Here is a 26874-nt window from a genome sequence, read left to right on the forward strand (position 1 = left end):
TCCGGCACCTCGTGAAGGCCCAGACATCCGGCCCGACGCCCAGCCCCCCCTGTCTGCGCACATTGCAAAGGGCCAAAGTCCATGTATCCCTTCGCCCCCTAGACTATATGTACTTTTCTCCCCAATGTTTTAGGGTTAGCATTGATTTAGCTCATTGAGAGATAGAGCGTTGCTCATCCACTTGATCCATTGGAGGCCAAGCCCTCCATCTAGGAGAAGATCCCCCAAGTGGACTCAAGACCTCTTTACGGAGAAGATCCCATAGTGGATTCAAGACCTCATGTTGGAGAAGAACTAGCTACTTGTATCTTTCCTTTGTTGTCTTTGGATCTTGTGATCTCTTGTGTTCATGGATCTAGCATATGTGTGATTGAATCAAGTCAATTTGAATGTTTCCTCTTGTTTTTCCCTTTGTATTTTTCATGTGTTCGTCATGTTCTTCAGGAATCCCCCTTCAAAGATCAGCCCCTAGAGTTCCACCCTACATCAGTGGGAGCATTGGGTCTTGTGGTGATGCTTCCGGTGGCGCCTTAGCTTGCAGGTGTGTGGTATTCTACTTTCGGGTGTGGCCCTCTTGGCCTCGTACACGACTCTCTTTTCCTATATATGCAAGACAGAAGCTTTTGCATTTTCTGAATAAAGGAGTATACGAGATGATGGAAGGCTATGCCTCGTATAGGTAGCATAGATGGTTCAGTTCGCTGTCTAAATGCCACAGTTTTATGTTTTCTGAATATCTGGATTACATGATGTAGCTATGTCTTCACTATTTCTTTCCTATCACAACTACAAATTAACAAACATAAGATACTTCGACACTTTATTGACTACTAAAATATCAAAAAATGTTCCCTGTACAGAAACTGTTGAAAAATATGACACTTCCTGGAAAAGGATAAAACCATGTAAATGATCAGGTCTACAACAATGATAGTTCAACAACCACAAGCACCAAACAAGACATGTTCTAGATTTGACTAGATCACTAATGGCAAGGGGAAAACAGAAATGTTGAAAGAGGTTCTTGCATGATAAAATAGTACTTCTGCTAAAGTTAAAGAAGTAACATACTTATTTTTTCCTGCATAAGAGTGACATAATCCATGCTATTGTCCCTCCAAATATATGGAAGAACATTTTGATACATATATAGTGTTGGACGGACTCCAGCATCCTCCATCCACTGCAAAACCTACATGTTTCAGAAAACAAAGGAGTTCAGTTTCATGCCCATAAACAACCACGAGTCTAGTTTTCTCTTTATATAATGGAGGCTCAAATACCCGTCCAGTACTAGCATTTTATTGCTGACATTAGAGCTTTGCTCATGGAAGAAGTAACTCAAGCAAAACTTTCAATGTAATGTCAAATCACTTGCTTTTGCCACAGTTCTTATGATCCCAGAAGCACATATTGGTGCAGGTTTTACAAGGACCAACATAATACAGGTCAAAACAGAAGAAAAAAATGTGAGGTTTTTTTCTGAGGTAAAAATGTGAAGTTGTTCCAAGATAAATGTGTATCTGCAGTACACCATCATGCTGCCAGAGCACAGTTGTGCAAATTGAATGTACCAGATATAGATGTCCATGCAAATATGTAATCATAAGTGATACGGATACTAGTGAATACCTATCTTTACCTCGACATACTTTCTCCATTTTCCAACTGCTAAGAGATTTCTCAGCAGAACCTTATAAGTAGAAAGGCCTACAGTAGAGCATGCACTCACCATCTTGTAAAACAGCTGCATTAGAGAAAATTAAATATCTTAGGCCCATCTTTACAAGGACTCAGGGTAAAACATAAACTGGAAAGCACATCCAATAATCTAAGCACCTTTATTGAAACTATTTCCTCACAAGTCCAGTGTTTAGATATGAGATTACATGGGTCCCTCGAGTATCAATGTATTTTCATGAAAGAAAAGACCGTGATTTGATGGTTTTGAAACTAGTCAAGAAGCTAGCATTCTTAACTATAAAACCAGCTTCTTCGGGCCAAGAATATCAGAAATATAGTTATATAGGTGATACATGAAGTACTCCATCCATACAAAATTGTTTGAAGTTCTAGCTTTGTCCCAAGTTCAACTTAAAAAAGTTTGACCAAGTCTACAAAAAAAATATATTAACATCTAACGACACCAAATTAACTTCATTAGATTCATCATAAATATAGTACTATATATATTTGATGTTGTAGATATTAGCATATTTTTTCACAAAGAAGGAAAAGCAGTTTGTTACAAAGCTTGCCAAAGCAAGCGCAAGGAAGCAACAAGCCAATTACTCGAGTAAACAAAAACTACTGCTTAAGCCTTTCCTAAGACAAAATACAAGCAACTTTTTACCAACAAACAGACTACATATTAAGCAAAGCCAATCTACATAGGGCAAACTCCTCATGAGCAAGGGGCGCCACATCCACTAGTTGGAATATCCTTCCACACATTCCAGAGAATATAAATGAGCAGCCCGCTAAAACACCCTCGCATATCCTTTTCGCAAGCCTTCAGTAAAGCCTCTCATCAAGCATCATAATTCAGAGAAACGGAGATTGGTTTTAGGTGTGGAATTAGAAGGCCATTCCAGCCCACCAAGAAAGTCATGATCTCCTACCTGATGGGCAAGATATGCAGAGATGGTTCTCAATTCCACAAAAGAACGCGCCTCTGCTCGTGAGGCCAACCACATCGCCCAAGATTGTTCGTGTTGGGGAAGGGTCCCCACGTTATTACCCGGACTCGACATCTTTCTAGACTTGGTGGAAAACCTTTAACCTCGCGGGATTGCCACCGGCTCGCCCCGGAAAATCTACATCTTGAGAACCGAGCAGAACCCACAGCATATTCTCATGATATTCCCACAGAAAGAGACCGACTCGCCTTCAAGTACATCAGTTCATCTATGGTTAGGATTATAAATAGCCGGAGGGCAGATTTGTAACTTGTCTTCCTACCTTGCAATTCTTGTTGGTTTCAGGTAGCTCCGCGTCGGGTCGCTGCAAACGGGGGCACGTGTCCCCATGTCAAGTTTCCCGCGCACCTCGTGCCAGTCTTTGTATCTGGCTAGGGGTGCAACAAGTTCACAGTCTAGCCATGATGCTATGACAGTTGGCGCCGTCTATGGGAACCTAGCCAGAAGCAGTGTGACCAAGAGAGCACAACCGTCACGGACCGATGCGGAAGGCCAGCTAATATCCACCCCGTGCACTCTCTTGGACGCCAGGACAGGAAGGCAAGGAGATGGCACCACAGAAACATAAGCACGTCAAAGAGGAAGGAGACGACTCAACCCACGTCACCTACAAGCAGCATGCGCCAGGCTCGCACGTCTAACAAAGCACATGAACCCTCCACCGATGCGCAGGTCGCCAGCTCGGAAGGATCTGCACAAGTCATTATCAACAAGGAGGAAGTTGAAGCACTCAGGCAACAAGCCACAGACGCGAGCACAAGGGCAGAAGAACTGCAAGCCATCCTAGAAGCATCCCAAGCAGACTCCATTTGCTTAGCGGCGCTCCTACACGAGGCCGCCAACATACATGCGCGACAAGTGACCACAATAGCCTCGGCAAAGCCGAACCCCCGCTCCGCATGGCTTAAACCAAGGAAATTCGCCACCACCAAACCCAAGAGTGTGATGCGGCAAGGGAGGAAGTTAAGGTGAATTCCGAAATCATCGAGGAGCAAAGATGGCCAATAGCAAAAATGATTGTGTGGGCGAGACGGCCACTCCGAGGAGCTTCGGAGGTAGAAGCACTCCAGACCATCATCCTAAGCAGGCATGACCAGATTGGTTACTCTGCGCAAGATGAGTGTCGCATTGGGTCTAGAGGAAGACAGTGAGCGCTTCAACAAATACATCTCCGCACAAACAATGCATGCTCGAAGATGTGAAGTCATCAACATTGCCGACGAGCGCAACCCCCTTAGCCTAGGACTTGAAGTGAAGCCATGGCCACAAAAGCTTTGCCCAACGGACCTCCCGAGCTATGCAAGTGACGCCGACCTGAGCGGGTTCACCTATGTACGAGGCCGTCGTCTAGGTGGCGGGAGGCGACGAAACCACCATGATCTCTGGGATGGCTCGGTCATGATACCTAGCGCTCGCTCCTAGATCGGTGCACTTGGGAACAACTTTGCTAGCATCTTCATGCTGACTTCCAAGGGAATGAGACTATGGAGGTGACCGTCGTCAAACCTTACGCGCTCATTCAAGATCCACGCAAATCTATCAAAGCATTACAGAAGCACTTCACCAGCATATAGTGTCAAATCCGCACCATCACCGACGAGAGCGTGTGCCCCGCCATGCGACTGGCGATATGTGGCCCAGCCCTCTACGCCAAGTTGCATCAAAGTCTACGGTCAACAACTAAGAGGCTCTACGCCATCATGAGGACGTACTTGCTCCAGGAGTAAGGGGAGCAACAACCGAACAAGGAGCAGGCTGCCACAAGGCAACTCAAGCCAACCCAAGAAGATACCCAACTGTGCCCTCACGGTATTTACTGAGTGAAGGTAGACGGATAGCATCCACAAGCCCGTGTGACGCGGGAGGAACACCAGGATCGTGCGCGCCAAAGCGACCATGGGTAGCAGAGCGAGGTCATGGGCCCAATCAAAGGAAGCGAAGTCAACGACCAAGGCAAGAGGTTTTGCGAGCTACATCAATCATACAACCACTAGTATGCTGAGTGATGGGATCAAAAGGATGCATGAGTAAATCCAATGAACCATAGAGGTTGGATTCAACCATCATCACGCATGCCTCAAAATTCATTGATCCGGTCGGCACGCCAACCACTCTAGGATTCGTGCATCGGCCCGGACATGCGCTACTTTACCGCCCAGGCCTACGAGGGGCTACTGCTGGGGAAGGTTCACTGTGCTACTTGGACTCAACGTCTTACTAGACTTTGCGGAAAACCTTATAACCTCTCGAGATCGCCACCAACTTGACACCCCGCGGAATTGCTACCAACCAGAGACCCAATAGGATTTCCACCAAGTTAATACCTGAGGAATGCCACCAGCTCGGTGCCTCGGAAAACTACATCTTCAGCACCAAGTGGGATCCACGCATATTCTCAGGATATTACGGAAGTAAAAGGCCAACCCGCCCTCAGGTACATCAGTTCATCTAGGGTTAGGATTGTAAATAGCTGAGCGTAGATGTAACTTCATGTACCAGCTCCACTACCCCTCCCCCTCACAAATTTTTGACAAGGTTGGCTTGGGCTCAAACCAAACACAATAGACTTCAAGGGGAAAGATTGATATATGGATCCAGCAAGCCATTATGCGCAAGCAGTCCATTCTTTTTAAACGAGGAGCCATGCTGTCTAAATTGATCATGGTAAGGACAAAAACACTAAGTGATAGTGCATTAAAAAAATATTGCTAGGTGTCTATAGCATAACTAGCAACGACAAACATGTTCAGAATGTCATATCTAACCCTCTCTAAGCTTGAGTTGATGGATGAAATGGTCAAGCACATATAATTTGAATCCAAGAGATTTTAGGTTCAAAACCCAGTACATGCAATAAATAATTGTGATCTGCCTCTACTTCCGATGCACACATATCTCCAACCCAGTTCATACGCGAGGGGGGTGTTTGAGTATAATGCCTGACCGTCTCCCTAAGCTTAGGCTTTTTGGGTGAACTGGTTGGTACAACTTCCGCTTCATATACAGAACAACATAACAAATTGATGGTCTACGAAAACAGATAATGCTTAAGTATCTACATCAATTGCATAGAAGAAGTTGGAAATAACAAAAGTATGTTCTGTATGAAAGCTATGTTACGCAGACCAATTGTACCTTCATCATACTCTCTGTCTTCCCACATTTTCCAAGAAAATTCAGAAGATGGTTTAGCTTCCCAACAGAAATGGATGGGAGAGAGGAATCCAAATGTTCAATTATTTCACTTGCAGTTCTCCAGTCCCGTAGCCTGTTATGGGGAAGCAAAATGTCGATAAGTAACCAAGGGACACAAATGAACATTGACCTATTCAATACATCAAGGGCGGTTCTATGCAGCTATTACAAAAACTGAACAAACACAATTTAGATGGCATCTCAACCACAAGAAAGCTCTATGCTGCTATCCCAATAAATATTCAACTTTATTATGTTTCTATTTATTAACCATGGTGTGTATATTCAGCATGGTTGCCTCAGAAGACAGCAGACCTAGTTGCAAGTGACTCGAACGATAACCTGATAAATAGACATGGTAATCTAAAAGTCTAGTAATATAAGATATATGGACTAATTTTCTGTACTCCTGGGAGTACGTACTCCCACATTCAATGTACCTCATATGCATCTATTATACCTCTATCATTCTAAATATACCATAGTATACCTCATCATTCTACATATACCATAGTAATCACTGTAAGATACCCCAGTACAAGTAGTACAAAAAATTGTCACTTAGGTCCCTAGTTTTTGCAATATAACAGTCCTACATACAAAAAAGCTGCCATATGTAAACTACATAAAATATATGGACTTGGCAATTAGTTTCATAAAACTCACTTAGGTATCTAGTAATTATTAGCAAAATATGTCAAAAATAATTAAGAGCTTTAATCGGTTTATCTGTGTGATGTATGAGGAGCAGTACATACTTCCAGGAGTACAAAACCATTTTATGTTTCCGTAGGGAAAATACATCCTACAACCGGGTCTAGTTACACCCACGTCTCAACTACCACGGGGTAGTATATGTACTACTCCCTTCGTCCCACAGTGTAAGACGTTTTTGCAAGCTACATTGTGGGACGGAGGGAGTACTTTATTATTTTTAGTATGATCATATACTCACTCCGTTCCTAAATATAAGTCTTTGTAGAGATTCCACTATGAACCACATAAGGATGTATATAGATGCATTTTAGAGTGTAGATTCACTCAATTTGCTCCGCATGTAGTCCATAGTGGAATTTCTACAAAGACTATTAGGAACGGAGGGAGTACTATATCTAAGATTCCAATGCAAGCTACATGTTCTTTTTTAGCGCTCCTAAGCCAGATTAACCAAAATTATTAAACCACCCTCCATTCTACACCTGCACACGGGGGCACGGACGTAATTCTAGGCATATAAGCACCCTCCGCGCTAGGGTTTCCTCTCTCTCCCTACAAAGCCCCTGCCGCCGCCATGCACCATGCTTTAAACCCTCCCCCTCTCCCTCTCCTCTCCCTCGCCGCCGCACCCCAGATCCCGCAGCCATGGTGAGTTCCCCTCCGCTTTGTCAATTGTTCCAAATCCTTTGGGTTGCTCAGGTTCCTGGTGTTCTGACGGTGCGGTGTTGTTTGTGTTTTGGTGCTCGCAGTGGATGGAGAAGAAGTAGCTAAACCCCATGCGGGAGATCAATGTGCAGAAGCTCGTCCCCAACATCTCTGTCGGCGAGAGCGGAGATCGCCTCACCCGCGCCTCCAAGGTATACATTTGCCTGTCTATTTGCCCTCTCGCTCGCCTCGTTGATGCGCTGGCGCGTGTGTTTCAGATTACAAACAAGTCCATAGTTTTTAGTATATATTTAAAATACGTTCATATTTGTATGTAAAAAGGAGTACACTAAAAATATGTCCTTCTGAGGTACCACTTGCCCATCAAGGCTAACTTCCTCCTCCTCGTGCCTAGTAATACTGAAACCGCACCTCATGCCCTTTCTATTCTAAAGTTCGTCTCCACATCTCTAACTTTCTATTAACCCTCGTTCGACTAGCACCACATCATCCGCAAAGAGCATACACCATGGGATATCTCATGTGGGGCACGTCTTACAGACGTGGGCCGCGCGGCCAGGAGCAGCCGACGGCCGCATCAGGCAAGGCGCAGGCTGGACAGGAGTCCTGATCCGGGCACATTAGTTCCTAGACTAGTTTATTTCGTATAGGTTTCTAGTTTGTTATTAGCCCATGGGGCCTTTATATATCAGATAGTTAGCACCCTTTAGGGATAAGCAATAAAGTTATTTCCTTCTATCTTCCCCTCCCGCATCATAGAGCAGCCAGGCAAAAACCCTAGCGCTCCTATCCCCCGCGACTACGAACTACGTAGTCGAGGTCCTGCTGTCTTGGGCACCGAGGCCCTTGACAACTTGGTATCAGGTTCCAGGCGATCCTCCTCCTCGTCCACGCTCCATCCGCCGGCCGCTTTCCCCCCTGTGTCCGCGCCCAGCTCCCCGACATCGCCACAATCCGCTGCCGCCTCGGTCACTTCCGGCATGGCAGAACCGACCACCACAGATCTGGCTAAGATGATCGAGGCCTTGACGGCCACGGTGATGTCCCTGCAGTCGTCCGTCACCGCACTCCAGAAGGACAAGTCCTCCTCTTCGTCCAGCGCTGCCGCCGCCCATGATGGGCAGCACCACAATGATCGGCCGCCCAGGTTCCAGAAGATGGACTTCCCCAAGTTCGACGGCAAGTCTGATCCGCTCGCCTTCATCAACAGATGCGAGTCCTTCTTCCATCAACAACGGATCGCCGAGGAGGAGAAGGTGTGGATGGCGTCCTACAATCTCGAGGGTCCTGCCCAACTATGGTATATGCAGGTCCAGCGAGACGAGGGCACACCTCCGTGGCGCCGCTTCTCCGAGCTGCTCAATCTCCGCTTCGGGCCACCGCTGCGCGCTAACCCGCTGGGCGAACTAATGGCGTGCAAACGCACGACGTCCGTCGTCGACTTCCAGGAGCGGTTTGAGGCACTCCTTCCCCGGGCAGGCACCTTATCCGAGACACAGAAAGTGCAGATCTTCACCGCGGGACTCCAGCCACCCCTCAGCCTCGACGTGGAGATCCATAACCCACAGTCCCTCGCCGTCGCCATGAGCCTCGCCCGCAAATTGGAGCTGCGCGACCAGTGCGCGCTTTCCGCCGCGCAACCGGTGCGTTTTCCACAGAAGGGCATCCTGCCGACACCAGGACCACGCCTCGCGCCCCCCGCTCCGGCCCCACCAGCCGCACCTCAGCAGGGCCACAATCTGCCGGACGGACGCCCAATCAAGCGTCTCTCCCAGACAGAGATGGAGGAACGCCGTAGCCTGGGCCTTTGCTTCAACTGTAACGAGAAGTTTGGCAGGGGCCACAACCGCGTGTGCCAGCGCATCTTTCTCCTCGACTTAGCGCCGGACGACGACGACGACGACGCGGCCTCCGCCACTGATGATGCATCGCGGGCCGACCCTCAAATCTCGCTCCACGCGATCGCCGGCGTGCACACGAGTGAAACCATGCAGATGCAGATTACTCTCGGAGGTGTCTCCCTCCTCGCCCTGATCGATTCAGGCTCCACCCACAACTTCATCGCCGAAGAGGCGGCCGCTCGTGCTACGTTACCGCCCCCCACCACAGAGAAGATGCGCGTCACGGTGGCCAACGGCGAGCGCGTTCCGTGCCAGGGCGCGTACCGCGTCGTGCCCTTCCGCATCGGCCACGAGGAGTTCGCGGAGGATTTCCTCGCCTTGCCGCTCGCGGGCTACGACATCGTCCTGGGCACGCAGTGGCTGGCGTCGCTCGGACCGATCCTGTGGGATTATCGCGCCCTGAACGCCATTACTGTCAAGAATGCGTTCCCGATTCCGGTGGTGGACGAACTCCTCGACGAGCTACGGCACGCTCGTTTCTTCACCAAGCTCGATTTACGTTCCGGCTACCACCAGGTGCGGATGCGTGAGGAGGACATCCCGAAGACAGCTTTCCGTACTCATGACGGCCTCTACGAGTTTCTGGTGATGCCGTTCGGACTCTGCAACGCGCCGGCCACGTTCCAGGCCCTCATGAATGATCTGCTGCGGCCATACCTGCGCCGTTTTGTTCTCGTCTTCTTTGACGACATCCTCATTTTCAGCGAGACATGGGCTGACCATCTCCGACATGTGCGCACCGTCTTCACGGTCCTGCACCAGCACCGGCTCTTCGTCAAGCGCTCCAAATGCGCGTTCGCCGTTGAATCAATCGCATACCTGGGTCACACCATCTCCGCTGCAGGCGTGGCCATGGATCCGGAAAAGGTGCAGGCAGTAGCGGACTGGCCGCAACCACGCTCGGCGCGCGCGGTTCGGGGCTTTCTCGGCCTTGCGGGGTACTACCGCAAGTTTGTCAAGGACTTTGGCGTGGTTGCCGCGCCCCTGACGGCCCTCCTTCGCAAGGATGGTTTCTCTTGGTCACCGGAGGCGGCAGCAGCTTTTACCACCCTCAAGACGGCAATCACCACGGCTCCCGTCCTCGCGTTACCGGATTTTACACGGCCGTTCATCGTCGAGTGTGACGCATCGACGTACGGTTTCGGGGCCGTCCTTCTTCAGGACCACCACCCGGTGGCTTTCTTTAGCCGGCCAGCCGCGCCACGTCACCGTTCCCTGGCAGCGTATGAACGGGAACTCATCGGCCTGGTGCTCGCGATTCGCCATTGGAGGCCGTACCTATGGGGGCGTCAGTTTGTGGTAAAAACGGATCATTACAGCCTCAAATTTCTGCTTGACCAGCGTTTGGCCACCATCCCGCAGCATCATTGGGTTGGCAAACTACTGGGATTCGACTTTACGGTGGAGTACAAGGCAGGTAGTACCAACACGGTGGCGGATGCACTTTCCCGCCGTGACACGTTGGAGACGACGATCATGGCGGTCTCAGGGCCTCGTTTCGACTTCATCAATCGCCTCCGGCAAGCGACGTCCACTGATCCGGCGCTCGTCGCACTGCGGGAGGATATCACGGCAGGTGCGCGGCAACAGCCTTGGGCGCTCTCCGACGGCCTCGTTACTTTCAACGGCCGCCTCTACATTCCGCCGTCATCCCCGCTACTCCAGGAGATTCTCAGTGCCGTGCACGATGATGGGCATGAAGGCGTCCTGCGCACATTGCATCGTCTTCGCCGCGATTTCCACGCACCTAACCTTCGCAAGACGGTGCAGGAGTACATCCGCACTTGCGGTACTTGCCAGCGGTACAAGTCCGAGCACTTGCACCCCGCTGGGCTGCTCCTGCCGCTGCCGGTACCCACGGGCGTGTGGACTGACATCGGCATCGACTTCGTGGAAGCGCTTCCTCGAGTAGGCGGGAAGTCTGTCATCCTCACCGTGGTGGATCGCTTCAGCAAGTATTGCCATTTTGTGGCGTTAGCCCACCCATACACGGCAGAGTCAGTGGCACAGGTGTTCTTCGCTGAGGTTGTTCGTCTCCACGGCGTACCACAGTCCATGGTCTCTGACCGCGACCCCGTCTTCACCTCCGCTTTTTGGCAAGAGCTCATGCGCCTCACGGGGACAAAGCTGCACATGACGTCCGCATTTCACCCGCAGTCGGATGGGCAAACGGAGGCTGCTAACAAGATCATTGTGATGTATTTACGGTGTCTTACCGGGGATCGTCCCAAGCAGTGGCTCCGGTGGCTTCCCTGGGCTGAGTACATATACAACACCGCCTACCAGACAGCAACCCAAGAGACTCCGTTCAAGCTTGTGTATGGCCGTGACCCTCCCACTATTCGCTCTTACGAGCCCGGCGACACACGGGTGGCTGCAGTGGCCAGGAGCATGGCTGAGCGCGACGAACTTATCGAGGACGTCCGCTATCGTCTACAACAGGCACAAGCGGTCTATAAGTCCTACTACGACAGACGTCATCGGGACATTCGGCATGAGGTGGGCGATTGGGTTTGGCTTCGCCTTCGACAGCGCGCCGCGTCCTCTCTCAACTTGCCAACCAGGGGCAAGCTCAAGCCACGATTCTATGGGCCGTACCGCATTTCAGAAGTGATCAACGACGTGGCATACCGTCTTGAGCTTCCGGCGCGCTCGCGCCTCCATGACGTGTTCCACGTGGGCCTCCTCAAGAAGTTCTTCGGCATTCCTCCAACTACACCGCCGGGATTGCCTTCGATCCACAACGGGGCGGCTGTTCCAGAACCAGAGCGCGTGACTCGTGCGCGCCTAGCACGCGGCGTTCGCCAGCTACTCGTCCACTGGAAGGGTGAAGCAGCTTCGTCAGCTACATGGGAGGATCTTGACAGTTTCGTCGAGCGCTACCCCGCTTTTCAGCTCGAGGACGAGCTGCTCGTCGAGGGGGGGAGAGATGTCATGTGGGGCACGTCTTACAGACGTGGGCCGCGCGGCCAGGAGCAGCCGACGGCCGCATCAGGCAAGGCGCAGGCTGGACAGGAGTCCTGATCCGGGCACATTAGTTCCTAGACTAGTTTATTTCGTATAGGTTTCTAGTTTGTTATTAGCCCATGGGGCCTTTATATATCAGATAGTTAGCACCCTTTAGGGATAAGCAATAAAGTTATTTCCTTCTATCTTCCCCTCCCGCATCATAGAGCAGCCAGGCAAAAACCCTAGCGCTCCTATCCCCCGCGACTACGAACTACGTAGTCGAGGTCCTGCTGTCTTGGGCACCGAGGCCCTTGACAGATATCTCCTAGTATATCCCTTGTGACCTCATCCATCACCAAAGCAAAAAAGATAATGGCTCAAAGCTGACCCTTGGTGCAATCCTATTTTAACTGGAAAGTCACCAGTGTCACCATCACTTGTTCGAACATTTCTTTAGCAGCAAATAAAAAATACCATGCATGGCAACGTTCCATGTTGAGAGACATAATAGGAGAGAGAAATCAGAAATCAATGCGTCATGAATAATTATCTTGTGTTTCTTTCCATGTTTCATGGATGGAAGGTACATGATACCCATTAGGAATAGAGAAGGAACTATTTGTAATTAGGAGGGTTTGCACATTCATATTTTGACTGAGTTACAAACATGTACGCATGGGTATCTCAGGATGTGTATATTTTCATTAGGTATAATACCTCAGAGTGTATATATTTTGATTAGGTATAACACGAACACTAAATATTTTCGTTAGGTATAATACCCACTAATTGGTATCGCGGTCTAATAACACGTACAAGTGGGTATCTCGGGTATGTGTATACCAAAAAATGTTATTATTGTGTCGTCCTAAATTGGTAACACGTACATGTGGGTATCTCAGATTCAAATAGACAAGAATGGTTTGAAATCCAACATAACTAATAATGTTATTTGATTAGGAACCAAATCTCAGATGTTTGATGCTATCTCATACATGGATAGAATTGCATGCAGACAAATTAGGAAACTAATCAAGAGTGATGCACGCCACTTGCAACCAAATGCCATAACGGGTTGGACCCGAACAAGCTGCCCATGCGCCTAGGTGCCCCAGATATTTTACATACAACCGGTGATAGTTACACTCAAGTGAGATTCGTATGTTGTACTCCCTCCGTAAAGAAATATAAGAGCGTTTAGTTCACTATGGAGGGAGTATGTAGTATCTGTCAAACTGGGGAGTATGTAGGCATAGTATGTACTTCCTCCGTTCACAAATGTAAGATGTTTTGGATATTTTAATATGGACTACATACGGACTGGAATGAGCAAACAAACAAACTAAAACGTGTCTATATACATCCGATTCAGATAAAAGTTAAAACATATATTTATGAATGGAGGTAGTATATAAGAATATTTCGGTAGTATACCACTTTTTAGGTAGTATGAACTGTTATTTTAGTATATTGTTAATATGTACATATATAAATATGAAAGTATTTTCAAAATATACTAAAAACTATGGACTCACATGCAAAAAAAAAAATCATGCAGGTCGCTGGAAAATCTAAGATATAGTATATGAACATACTTAAAATGATAAAGTAACGACCACCGGTGTTACCGTAGTAACCTTGTTCAGATCATAACAGCGTAATTACCAATTCATGCTTGTTCAACTTAAGAGAGTGGATAGACATACATGCTGCATGAAGCTATTATTTCAAAATAAGCTTTTTGGTTCAATTCGATGGATTGATCGTGCATGAATTTCATCAACTGAAGGACCCTTTCATGTTGATTTCCTTTATTCAATGCTTCCATGAGGGATGAGCATATAATGGCATCTGGCAGTATGGCATTTCCTTCCATCTCTTTGAATAGGTCCCACACACTCGTCCAACTCCCTTATGATCCATAAGAAAAACATGATCAGTGAAAAAATGTTATCTCAACCCAAGACTTTTAAGAGGATCTTACCATGATCAATATAGGCTTGAATCATAGCAGTATATGTTAGAACATCAGGGAAGCAGCCAGATGTTTTCATATAACTAAAAGTAGATTCCGCTTCAGCTAGTTTGTCCTGAGTGGGAACCATCGTTAGCATATCAACTTTCCACAGAAAACTAGACAGCTAATGAAAATCAACACTTGCCTGTTTGACATATGAACAAATCAAGGATGAGTAAACCTCCTTGGTTAAAGGAATTCGCAAGTCCACCATGTCTTCAAAAAATTTCAGAGATTCTGCATATTTTCCCAATTTACACAATCCACTGATGAGTATATTATAAGTTACAGCATTTGGATTCACATTGCTCGCCATCATTGTGGCATAGAACTCCAAAGCTTTCTCATAATCTCCAAAACTTAAATAGGTTCCAATGCCCGAGTTGTACGCAACAATATTAAGTTCAATCCCTCGAAATTTTGCTTCTTCAAGAACTGTGTCAATTTTTGTTGTCTGCCTGCAGCGGCCACAGGCAGTCAACAGAGTACTTATTGAAACAACGTCTGGTGGAATGCCATCCTTCTCCATTTCATGCAGTAAGCTAATGGCCTCCTTGAACATTCCAGCAGATCCATAAGCATCAATTAGTGCATTATAACTGACTTTGTTTGGCTTGCATGAGTTCTTTCTCATCTCGTTAAAAACCTCCCTAGCTTTTTCAGGCTGTGCTGACCTACCATAGGCATTCAGTAAAGTGGTATAGGAAACTACATCAGGTCGCAGACCATTTTGTTTCAGTAACTTGAAAAATCCCAAGGCCTCAGTGTGCATCCCATGTGAGGCATAAGCACCCAAAAGTGCATTATATGATACAATATTAGGTTTAACTCCTTCAGCAACCATCATATCAAAGACTGCCTTGCAATTTTTCACTTGCCCACAAACATAATAAGAATGCATTATGCTAGTGTACGTAACAACATCTGGAGGACACTGTGCTCTTTTCTCCCTCATCGAGTTTAACAAATCGACAGCATCTCCGTGCTGTCCGGCTTTTACAAGGCAATGGATGACAATATTCAAAGTGAAAGTATCAGGGGCAATATTTGCTCCTTTCATCATATCAAAGTAACCTATGGCTTCCGAATACTGAGAGCCATTCTTGAAAGCAGATAATACAATGTTGTGTGTAACCAAGTCTGGCCCTACACCATTTCTTATCATCTTCTTACAAAGCTCTAAAGCCTTTTTCCAGTTACCAGCAGCACCACATGCATTTATGACATTATTATATGTAGCTCGGCTAGGAGGTATCTGCAAGACAAACACAGAAAGTAAACTAATAACACAACTATGACAACCAACAATGGTACAAGTATCTGAGCGTTGATAATATTTGCAGAAATGTTATTTGCCAAAGTGGTTGCTGGAGCAAACTACAGACTGCATTATATAGAAAATCAAGATATTATTTGCTAGTGGTGCAATGAACTACTGCAGATATTTTCGCACCTATTGCTAAGAGGCAAGAATTGGTGAAAATATTAGTACTTCCTCGGACAGGAAGAAAGTTAAGCATAACATCCATAATTCCGGAAAAATACAAGTGTTTTCTGTTAGTTAGTTATATATAGCCATGTAACCTTCGTATTTACCCTATTGTATAAGGGGTTTCCTGCATATATTCCACACCTGTACATGTATATATACTGGCCTATGGCCACCTGGAAATACAAGTTGCATATTCCTATCATGGTATTAGAGCTAGGTCAATTTTATAGCACGCGCAACTCCTGCTGTTGATCCATCTCCGACGCGACGCCTCCATCCTTGGCTGTGCTGACTCTCCGTGGTGGCCAAATCCTCAGGCTGCTACTGGTTTTTTCTGCCTCCCACCCCGATCGAGACTTCCGCTATTGCCCAGATCGATCTGCTCGACCCGCCCTCGTCCGCCTCTGTCTCGTGAGGCCCGCCGCCGCCTGATAGCCACCACCCCCGATCGGAGACTCCCGCCGTCGCCCCTGATCGCTCGGCCCGACCGCCCTAGATCGATTTCCCTGCCCAGATCAAGCAGAGAAGGTCACGCGCTGCTGCCGATTTCTGGATCGTCCTCTGCTTCCGATCGAGACTCCCGCCTCAGTCACCACCCGTTTTGGTCTTCGCTGCATCATTGGTGCTGGAAGTGGTCTTCGCCAGCGTGGACTTGGTCTCCGTTGCTCGCCCTCGCTACATCGTTGGTGCTGGAAGTGGTCTTCGCCCGCGAGGATTTGGTCTCCGCTGCTCGCCCACGTGGACTTGGTCTCCGCTTCTGCTAGCCGCGTGTGTGCGTTCACTGTTCAGTTTTCCGTCTGCTTCCGTTGAAAAAAAAAGGGTACTATGTCTACATATACGGGCTATGTCGCAGTTCCTCGTTTTCTGGTGATTTTTGATGGCACTAACTTCATCGAGTTCGTTGGCTTCATGCGCATTCACATGCGTAGCCTTCGTCTTTGGGGCGTTCTTTCTGGCGAGGTCCCTAGTCCGCCGTGTCCAGTTCCTCATGTGGCTCCTACTCCACCGACGCCACCGGTTCTTGCTGCCAACGCTGATCAGGCTGCAAAGGATGCAGCTAAGCTGGCTGATGACGCTGCCATTCTTGCTTATGATGAGCAGGTTCAGACCTATGAGGACGCACTTCAGACTTATCATGCAGCTCTGTCTGCTTACACTCAGTGGCTTGATGATGATGCTCGTGCCGCAGCTGTTTTGACTGCTAGTGTTATGCCTCAGTTTGCCTCTGAGTTTCTCGGCCTCTCTACTGTATTTGAGATGTGGACTCGGCTTTGTCAGCGCTATCAGCCCTCTGGTGATGCCTTATACCTGTTTGTGGTTCGTCAGGAGCATGCTCTTCAGCAGGGTGACTCCACTATTGATGAGTTCTATGCACAGAGTTCTGCTATCTGGCGTCAGCTTGATTCTCTCCGTACTGCTGGTTGTCGTACTTGTCAGTGTTGCCAGGCTGTGCGGGCTGATTTGGAGTTTCATCGTGTCTACAAGCTCTTGTCTCGACTCCGTAAGGAGTTTGAGCCCCGGCGCGCTCAGTTGTTTGCTCGTGGTCGTATCTCCCTCATGGAGGCGCTTTCTGAGATCCGTGCTGAGGAGACTCGCCTCCGTGGCGCTGGTTTACTTGAGGTTCCCTCTGTGCTCGCTACTCGAGTTCCTGCTATGCCTGCTGCACCGACTCCTTCCCACTCGAGTGCTCCGCCGCTCTTGCCTACTCCTACGGGCGGCCAAGGTCGGTCTCGTCCTCACTGCGGCTACTGTAAGATGGATGGTCATGTTGAGTCTCAGTGCTTCCAGAAGAAGAAACACCTACGTAAGGCGTGATCATCAGCTTCAGGGACTTCTTCTACTTCGACATCTTCAGCCACCGCCTTGACTGAGCAGGATATTCTGCGACTTAAGCATCTGCTTGCCGCTTCAGGTTCTCCTTCGACGAGTACTGCAGGTTCTGTGATTGATGCTTCCTGCACTAAGCAACCACCCTCTACACAGTCAGGTACATCCTCGTGGGTTCTGGACTCCGGAGCTTCTTTTCATATGTCTTCTCATTCTTCAAATTTGTCCTCTCTTAAATCGCTTGATTTTCCTGTTCATGTACTCACTGCTAATGGTACTCCTCTTTCTGTTGCTAGTCGAGGCAATCTTAGCACACCTTCTTACTTTGTTCCTGATGTTGCTCATGTTCCTCAACTTAATATTGAGCATTGGAAGCTATTTAAGTTTTGGAGATTATGAGAAAGCTTTGGAGTTCTACGCCACAATGATGGCGAGCAATGTGAATCCAGATGCTGTAACTTATAATATACTCATCAGTGGATTGTGTAAATTGGGAAAATATGCAGAATCTCTGAAACTTTTTGAAGACATGGTGGACTTGCGAATTCCTTTAACCAAGGAGGTTTACTCATCCTTGATTTGTTCATATGTCAAACAGGCAAGTGTTGATTTTCATTAGCTGTCTAGTTGCTCATGTTCCTCAACTTAACATGAATCTTTTTTCTGCCGGTCAACTTACTGATTCTGGTTGTCGCGTCCACCTTGACGTTGACTCTTGTTCTGTTCAGGATCGTCGAACACACACTTTGGTTGGGGCTGGCCCTCGCCGCCGTAACTCTCAGGTTCTTTGGGAGCTAGACTGGCTTCATGTTCCTTCCGCTGCCACCACTATCGCCAGTCCATCCGCTTGTGTCGCTTCAGCTACCGGCTCCTTCCAGCAGTGGCATCATCGACTTGGTCATCTTTGTGGGTCTCGCTTGTCGTCATTAGTTCATCGAGGTCTTTTGGGGTCTGCCTCAGGAGATGTCTCTTTAGAGTGTCAGGGCTGTAGACTAGGAAAACAGATTTAGTTACCTTACCCTACTAGTGAGTCGGTGTCTCAGCGTCCTTTTGATTTGGTCCATTCTGATGTATGGGGTCCGGCTCCCTTCGCTTCAAAAGGGGGCCATCCATACTATATTTATTTTCATAGATGATTTCTCTCGTTACACTTGGCTTTATTTTATGACTTCTCGCAGTGAGGTTCTTTCCATCTATAAGCGTTTTGCTGCCATGGTTCACACTCAGTTCTCTTCACCTATTCGTGTGTTCCGTGTTGACTCCGCTGGCGAGTATATTTCCAAGATGTTGCGTGGTGTTCTTGCTGAGCAGGGCACTCTTCCTCAGTTCTCTTGTCCTGGTGCTCATGCTCAGAATGGCGTGGCTGAGCAAAAGCATCACCACCTTCTTGAGACGGCTCTTGCGTTAATGATCGTCGCTTCTCTTCCACCTCATTTTTGGGCTGAGGCTATATTCACCTTCACCTATCTCATCAACCTTCAGCCGTCTGCTGCTCTCCAGGGTGGTGTTCCTTTCGAGCGTCTCTTTGATCGTTCTCCTGATTATTCGACGCTTCGCTTGTTTGGTTGTGTTTGCTATGTTCTTCTTGCCCCTCGGGAACGCACCAAACTGACCGCTCAGTCTGTTGAGTGTGTTTTCTTAGGCTATAGTGATAAGCATAAGGGCTATCGTTGTTGGGATCCTATCGGTCGTCGGATGCGTATTTCTCGGGATGTGACTTTTGATGAGTCTCGTCCCTTCTACCCGCGTCCATCTTCCTCGACCTTTTCTGTGGAGGATATCTCTTTCCTCACTTTTCCCGACACACCTATCACTCCAGTTGAGCCCTTGTCTCTCCGTCCTGCTCACTCTACTTCTCCACCTCTTGCTGATTTGCCGCCACCATCTCCCACGGTTTCCTCACCTCGCATGTCACCAGATTCTGCACCTTCATCCCCGGTGATTTCTTCGTCTCCACCTCCTAATTCTACCTCGGCTATTCCTCCTCGTATTCTTCCATCTTTGCCTCAGTATTACACTCGTCGTTCACGTAATGTGGATGTGTCTGCTGACGTGTCGTCCTCCTCGTCTCAGCCTACCTATGGCTTGCGTCCTCGTCCGCTTCCGCCTGTTGATCGCCTTGGTTTTTCCACAGCTGGTGTTGTTGTTCTTGAGCCGACTTCTTATCGTGAGGCTGTTGTTCATCCTGAATGGCAGTTTGCGATGGCAGAGGAGATTGCTGCTCTTGAACGCACTGGTACATGGGATCTTGTTTCTCTTCCTCCAGGTGTCCGTCCCATTACTTGTAAGTGGGTCTACAAGGTTAAGACTCGCTCCGATGGTTCTCTTGAGCATTACAAAGCTCGTCTTGTGGCTCGTGTTTTTCAGCAGGAGCATGGTCGTGATTATGATGAGACATTTGCTCCTGTGGCCCATATGACCACTATCCGCACACTTCTTGCCGTGGCCTCTGCACGCCACTGGTCTGTATCTCAGCTTGATGTTAAGAATGCCTTTCTTAACAGTGAGCTGCGTGAGGAGGTATACATGCAGCCACCAACTGGGTATTCTGTTCCTGATGGCATGGTATGTCATCTTCGTCGCTCTCTCTATGGCCTTAAGCAAGCCCCCCACGCCTGGTTTGAGTGTTTTGCCTCTGTGGTGACTGCCGCTGGTTTTTCAGCGAGTGCTCATGATCCAGCATTGTTTGCCCACCTTTCTCCTCGTGGTCGGACTCTTCTTCTTCTCTATGTTGATGACATGATCATCACTAGCGACGACCCCGAGTATATTGCCTTTGTAAAGGCCCGTCTTAGTGAGCAGTTTCTTATGTCCGATCTTGGACCTCTTCGCTACTTTCTTGGGATTGAAGTCTCTTCTACCTCTGATGGCTTTTTTATATCCCAGGAAAAGTATATACATGATCTTCTTGTTCGTGCTGCTCTTACCGATGAGCGCATTGTTGAGACTCCAATGGAGCTCAATGTTCACCTCCGTGATACTGATGGTGACCCCTTGCCTGACCCGACGCGTTATCGTCATCTTGTTGGGAGTCTTGTCTATCTAGCTGTCACTCGTCCGGATATCTCTTATCCGGTTCATATTCTGAGTCAGTTTGTCTCCGCTCCCACTTCGGTTCACTATAGTCACCTCCTTCGTGTTCTCCGATATCTTCGGGGCACGATGTCTCACCGTCTATTCTTTCCTCGCTCCAGTTCTTTACAATTTCAGGCCTATTCGGATGCTACGTGGGCTAGTGATCCCTCCGATCGCCGTTCACTTTCTGCTTACTATGTTTTTCTTGGTGGTTCTCTCATTGCCTGGAAGACGAAGAAACAGACTGCAGTTTCCCATTCGAGTGCAGAGGCTGAGTTACGAGCTATGGCTCTTTTGACGGCAGAGGTGACTTGGTTACGGTGGTTACTTCAGGATTTTGATGATTCTGTTACTACACCTACTCCGCTCTTTTCTGACAGTACAGGTGCTATTAGCATTGCGCGTGATCCTGTGAAGCATGAGCTCACGAAGCATATTGGTGTTGATGCTTTCTATGTGCGCGCTGGTGTGCAGGATCAGGTTATTGCTCTTCAGTATGTGCCTTCCGAGTTACAGTTGGCGGATTTTCTGACGAAGGCCCAAACTAGAGCGCAGCATGGCTTCTATCTCTCCAAACTCAGTGTTGTTAATCCACCATGAGTTTGAGGGGGGTGTTAGAGCTATATTATAGCCATGTAACCTTCGTATTTACCCTATTGTATAAGGGGTTTCCTGCATATATTCCACACCTGTACATGTATATATACTGGCCTATGGTCACCTGGAAATACAAGTTGCATATTCCTATCATTTTCTAAGTGGGCCAGTAATGAAATTCAAGAAATATGAGGCAGCGCTGCAAGCCAACATAAAATAGAGATAACACCCATCATTACCAAACTAAACAGCAATATAATTCACAGCCAATACTAAGGATATATGTGGATTAGTAGTGCTATGATGGTTTTAATCTGGTAGGCCAAGGGTCAACTATGGATACTCTAAGAGACTGTAAACCAAAACTAATGTGGTAGTACTAATCTACATATATGCTTAACAATTATGGCTTTGTTGGAGACTAGAGGGAATTCTATACCAAAACTCAGTATCCATCTATAGTACTGGTGCCACCCAGGCAATATTATAAGTGGACAAGGCCCATACCTCTGTCACTTTCTTTAAGGAGAGTAATAGCATACTTTGGAATGTACAACCCTAAACAACTATATAAATCACATATAACCAGTCATATTCAAGAAAACAAAGCAATTAGAACACAATGATTATTTCAACGAACAATACTGACAGCTGCACGAAGCATATCATCCATAATGTTGATGGCCCAGCGCCATAGACCAGCCCGAGCATGAGCATTGATCAAAGAGTTGTATATATCAGCATCTGGCTTGCACCTATAAATATTGGTTATGTAAAAAAAATCATAGACTAAACTGATGATGTAGAAGAGGCCCCCCCACTTCCTATCTCATTTGTGCAAGACAGACCATTATAAGGCAGCTATAACCTACATATTACTGGAGATAAATCATATTGGTGCATATGATAATAGTACAGCTTTTCAAACTGCCAAGTTGGCTATTCCAGTAAAGGCATTAGTAATGTGTGGTAGAAAGGCAAATATGTAACAATATAAAATATGCCTTTGGCAGAAAAATAAGTGGATACGCTTCATAAAACAGACGAGTTCATAATTTCGGCAAGCAGCCAACAAGGCTATTAAGGAGTAATGGTATTGGTCTAGGACTCCTTATTAGGCCATGGTATCATGAGCCCAGGTTTAGGGATTTTTTCACGTGCCGCAGCTCACGCTCTTGATGGACTTTTTTGGTTTCCTCTTCTGATCGATATCGTGCACCGGCCGTCGCCAATGCTGGCCAGATCGATCTCCGTATTGATATGCCCACGATCCAGCCATCCCACGCTCGATCATCTAGTCTAGATCAACAGAAGCCACCCCGTCCAGATCAATCGCAGTCGTACAGGAGTTCACCACCCCGCCGCCCTAGGAGAACGACTATGCTGTCGGCACGCCCCGCCTGCTTCGCCACCGGCTTCACCGCTGCCCGCCGGCCGGAACTCCAGCAACCTCGACCGTCCGCCTGCAGTCCCTGGCCACCGTCTTCCCGGCGCAGATGCCTCCCTGGTCATGACGCACCTCTCCGACAGAGGACAACATGCAGGCTGCTTCTCTATTGCCTCGCACGTGGTTCTCCCTTCACTACTTGTGAATTGCTTGCATGGCTGCTACTGACCCGCGTGCGGGATGCTTGCCGCTTCGCGTGTTGGCTCTTCCTTGCAGCGGCTTGCTTTGCACGCTACTGGTTGTATGCTCAGCGTGTGGCTCTTCCCTGCTCTAGCTGGTGCGCTAGATGCTTGATGTTGCGGCCTTATGTGCTCCTTAGCTTCAACTCTTCTAAAAAACAAAAAAATAAGTTTACAATGTCGTTTGTCTCTAGTGATTCCTCAGCGATGGTCATTTCGTCAACTCCATCTCCCACATGCACCTACCTTCCGTCGGTGTTGCATGTTCATCCGCTAGTTGTTATTCCACGCTGCTGCTCACCGGCATCTCACTTGTGTTGAAGTGTATATGTGGATTGTGGATTGTCTAGCCCTTTCTATCAGTTCGGACTTTTGGTTGCATTGGCTAATGCATGAAGCTTAACATGGTATCAGAGCCTAAGGTCCTGGCTTTTGCAATTTATTCAAAAATTGCTGCTGTCGCCCTCTGTGCACATGTATAGGCCTCTTGGGCCATAATCCTACCTCTGAATCTATTCACGTGTTGACTTCCCGCTCACATGTGAGAGGGGGTGTTGAAGTGTATATGTGGATTGCCTAGCCCTTTCTATCAGTTCGAACTTTTAGTTGTGTTGGCTAGCGCATGAAGCTCAACAACCTGCAAGGCCTCCTCCACAGACTCTCCTGCATACACGATGGCTCTTGAATCTATGTTGTCAAAGGCGTGGATCTCATACTTAGCCCATTAGAGATAATTATTTAGTTAGGAAAGAGTATTTAGTTAGGAAAGAGATTGGTTCAGTTAGGAAGATTAAGATATGGTTTCTTAGGAAAGTCGAGATTCTATTCTTAGGCATCAAGTTGAGTCTTCCCTATAAAAGGGACACCACATACCTCATAAGGATTATGAAATAGTAGATAAGAATAAACTAGTAAAGATCTAATCCCTGAATAAACTAGTAAAGATCTAATCCATGTCACCGACCTTCTCTCCCTCTCATCCCCGGCACCATGGCTGGCCAACCTTCACTCCTCAGAGTTGTACCCCTAACCATGTCACATTCATCGGTCTTAGGGCCGGTCCCAATCCTAGAACATGATATATGTTTTGTGTATGTGCTTCCTAGCTTCTAGTTCTCCATATTTTCTGCTGCGTCCACCAAATCCGTTGATATTTTTTGTTTCTCATGCCATGTAAGTCCATCAAACCTTTATATGTCAGCATCTTTTTCTGGTTCTAGTCCTTTCTATACAGCTTTTCTGGCCTTTTTCGGTCCTTGTTGTTTTCTATAGATTTTCGTGGCCTCTTTTTGCATTGTCGATTTACGCCCATTCTCTTGCTGCCGAGTTTCTCTAGCCGCTGATTTTCTTGGACTATGACTTTGTGCACAATGCTTCTTTCTCTTGATGTGACATCTTCTTTCGACAACCCATCTTCTCTTGATACTTATTTTGTATCTTCTACTGATGCGGTGTCTTCTGTTGATGCACCATCTTCTCTTATCCCCTTTGGCTTAACTCAACAAGCTTTCAAGACTCTCCATGCTACAACGATACTCTCAAGACGCGGATTTTGGATTACCATTTTTTTCTAGTGTTACACTTCTTCAAATGCAAAGCTATTGCATATGCTTTGTCATTGAGGTGTTAAGGAGTATTAGTATTGGTCTAGGAGTATTGGTATTGCTGTAGGAGTCTTTATTAGGCTATATTTGCCCCATGGGCCTTGCAATACAATCAAGTTGCATCCATAACAGAGGCAACCAAGGCCAAATATGTTCTATAGTCTGTATGTAGACTCATGAACACAGATAACATGAGGACTATTATGGCTTATTGACTTTTTGGTGAAAACCGAGGGTAGCTAAATGAAATCTGAAGTCTCAAGTTAATATTATTCATACCGCCATTCTTGCATCTCAAAGAACAGGCCACGTGCTTGATCAACCTGGTTGTGTCTGGCATGTAATCGTATCATCATACCATAAATGTCATTACGGGCACAGTAGTTCTCCTGGTTTTTCATCCAGCAGAACACATATACAGCATGTTGCAAGGACCCAGAAAAGGCCATTTCCTACAAGTGATGTAGATCATGTAAGCACTTTATGTCAGTGGATTTACAAAGGTGGGAGGTTTATTAACAAAATGAGAAGTCTTGACATGTGACTTGTAGCTTCAGTAGCTAGAAGCTCATAAGGAGTACAGAAGCACATTCTCTAGTAAATAGCAATGTATATATTGGAGCAGAAAGATGGTAAGATGGTATATGAATTAAGTAATTAGAATTTTGGAATTACTAAAAAAAGCATTAAACAAAAATAATGCCATGAGAAACCTAATGATTACAAGGATCAAGCAAGAATCCTTAAAATCAATAATGCTCCCACAGTTTACTAGAACTAGCTAATACGTGCAAGATGACTAGAAACAATACAAGATCCGAATGCTTGAATCAAGCACGAAATCACAGGTGTTATAAAATATCCAGATGACTAGAATGTCTATCCAAAACAGAAATTGAGTTCGTTCAGTTTCAACACTCCCATCTAGACATTTCGGAGACACTTTAATAGGCAACAGCTGCAAGACAAGACTGCAATAGTCGCAGAATAATCTTTCATTTGTTTTTTTGTTCATTTACTCCTATGATAAACCCAAATGGATGCCCAGTAAGGCAAAATTGACAAATTTGACCTATGGACAAAATCAAATCACAGAATGAACTGCCCGTGAAACTATTTCACGTGGCTGACCTTTTTGTGTGACGCCCGACACGAAGGCGTCACACTACACTGTGCAACGCCTCGCAGATAGGCGCTACACGCCTGGCCAGCGTCGCACCCATGTGATCCGAAAATTACTAAGTCAGTGTGCAGCGCCTGAGAGCTAGGCGCCACACTATACATTGTAGCGCCTAGCTTCTAGGCGTTGCACTAGTGGTTGCTCATTTTGTAGTGCAACCACTAGTGCAGCGCCTGAGAGCTAGGCGCCACACTATACAGTGTAGCGCCTAGCTCGTAGGCTCTGCACAATGACTTAGCAATTTTTAGGCAGTTTGGGGTGCAACGTTGGCCAGGCGTGTAGCGCCTATCTGTAAGGCGTTGCACAATGTAGTGTGACGCCTTCGTGTCGGGCGTCACACAAAAAGGTCAGCCGCGTGAAATAGTTTCACGAGCAGTTCATTCTGTGATTTGATTTCGTTCACAGGTCAAATTTGTTAAATTTGCCGCCGAGTAACTCATTTCATCGAACACGTAGAAAGCGGGTATGTGGGAGTCAGAGAGACTCATTGCATCGAACACATAAATTGCAGAGGTGTCTTACACGAATAAGGAGAGGGAAGTTACGGCAGGCGAAGCGCCCGGCCCAGCAGTTGAGCACGGCGTCGACGGCATGGGTGTCGGCCCGCGGGAGCGCGAGCACGCGCGCGGCGACCTGGGACACCTTGCAGTCCCGCTGCCACCGGCTCCCCTCCACGCGGAGGCGGTGCCGCGCGGGGAGCGCGTCGGCACCTACGCCGTCCACCTCGACCCGGACTGTGCGGCGGCCGCGGTCGTAGTCGACGGAGACGGAGGGCCGCCGCTTGGCCCACAGCGGCGGCCCAGGCGACCTCGGTGACCGCCTAGGCGGCGGGCGGACGACGCGCGGAGGCGCCTCCGGGTTCGGTGACGCCGGCGGAGGGGGGGTGGCCGAAGACATTGCTGCAGTTGGTGGCAAAGCTCGACCGTTGTGCATGTGAGAGATTTCTGCGGATAAGGAATCTGATGTTTCTCGGCGACGATCTCCACTGGAAAATGTTAGAGATATATTTGGGTCAGGTGTACTCCTTCCCGAAATTTAAACCTATAAGAGCATGTCTAGTAGAACTTTCAAACCTTTAAATCCTCATTAGCATTTTAAGGGTCCAAAAATAATCTTTTTGTGCATTTTCACAGGTTGAAAAATAGGGGCAAAGATTAAAACCCTCAAACTCAACCCTTATAACGGAATATTCCTCATAAACGACGTTGTCATTGCGGGCATACCGTCGAGCACCTCGTGCACGACGGGCGGAGGGCGGCGCGGGGGCGGAGAGCGGGGCGGGCGCGGGTGGAGGGAAGTGGCCGCGGGGTGGGAGGCGGAGGCGGAGGG

The 26874-nt window shown here is 47.6% G+C and overlaps 1 protein-coding gene across 13 annotated transcripts in view; it reads right to left on the minus strand.

Moving 5' to 3' along the window:
- LOC123188627 (pentatricopeptide repeat-containing protein At2g41720) overlaps positions 1–26536 on the minus strand; it is a 35133-nt gene extending 8597 nt beyond the window's left edge. For 5 of the 13 annotated variants that reach the window (XM_044600801.1, XM_044600806.1, XM_044600804.1 and 2 more), the window contains exons 1-9: positions 26068–26536; positions 24645–24817; positions 21785–21890; positions 14290–15399; positions 14112–14217; positions 13834–14038; positions 5835–5967; positions 1643–1747; positions 1072–1192 (exon numbers count right to left, since the gene is read on the minus strand). In XM_044600801.1, the coding sequence (XP_044456736.1) occupies positions 1072–1192; positions 1643–1747; positions 5835–5967; positions 13834–14038; positions 14112–14217; positions 14290–15399; positions 21785–21890; positions 24645–24817; positions 26068–26478 (2470 nt within the window). In that variant the 5' untranslated portion in view covers positions 26479–26536. Of the gene's footprint in view, positions 1–836; positions 1193–1632; positions 1748–5834; positions 5968–13833; positions 14039–14111; positions 14218–14289; positions 15400–21784; positions 21891–24644; positions 24818–26067 lie in introns of those variants that run through there. The other 8 variants (XR_006494972.1, XM_044600812.1, XM_044600810.1 and 5 more) reach the window with 5 other exon arrangements.
- Between the last annotated feature and the right edge of the window lie 338 nt (positions 26537–26874).

This window comes from Triticum aestivum, chromosome 2A (genome assembly GCF_018294505.1).
Source record: "Triticum aestivum cultivar Chinese Spring chromosome 2A, IWGSC CS RefSeq v2.1, whole genome shotgun sequence".
Lineage (NCBI taxonomy): Eukaryota > Viridiplantae > Streptophyta > Magnoliopsida > Poales > Poaceae > Triticum > Triticum aestivum.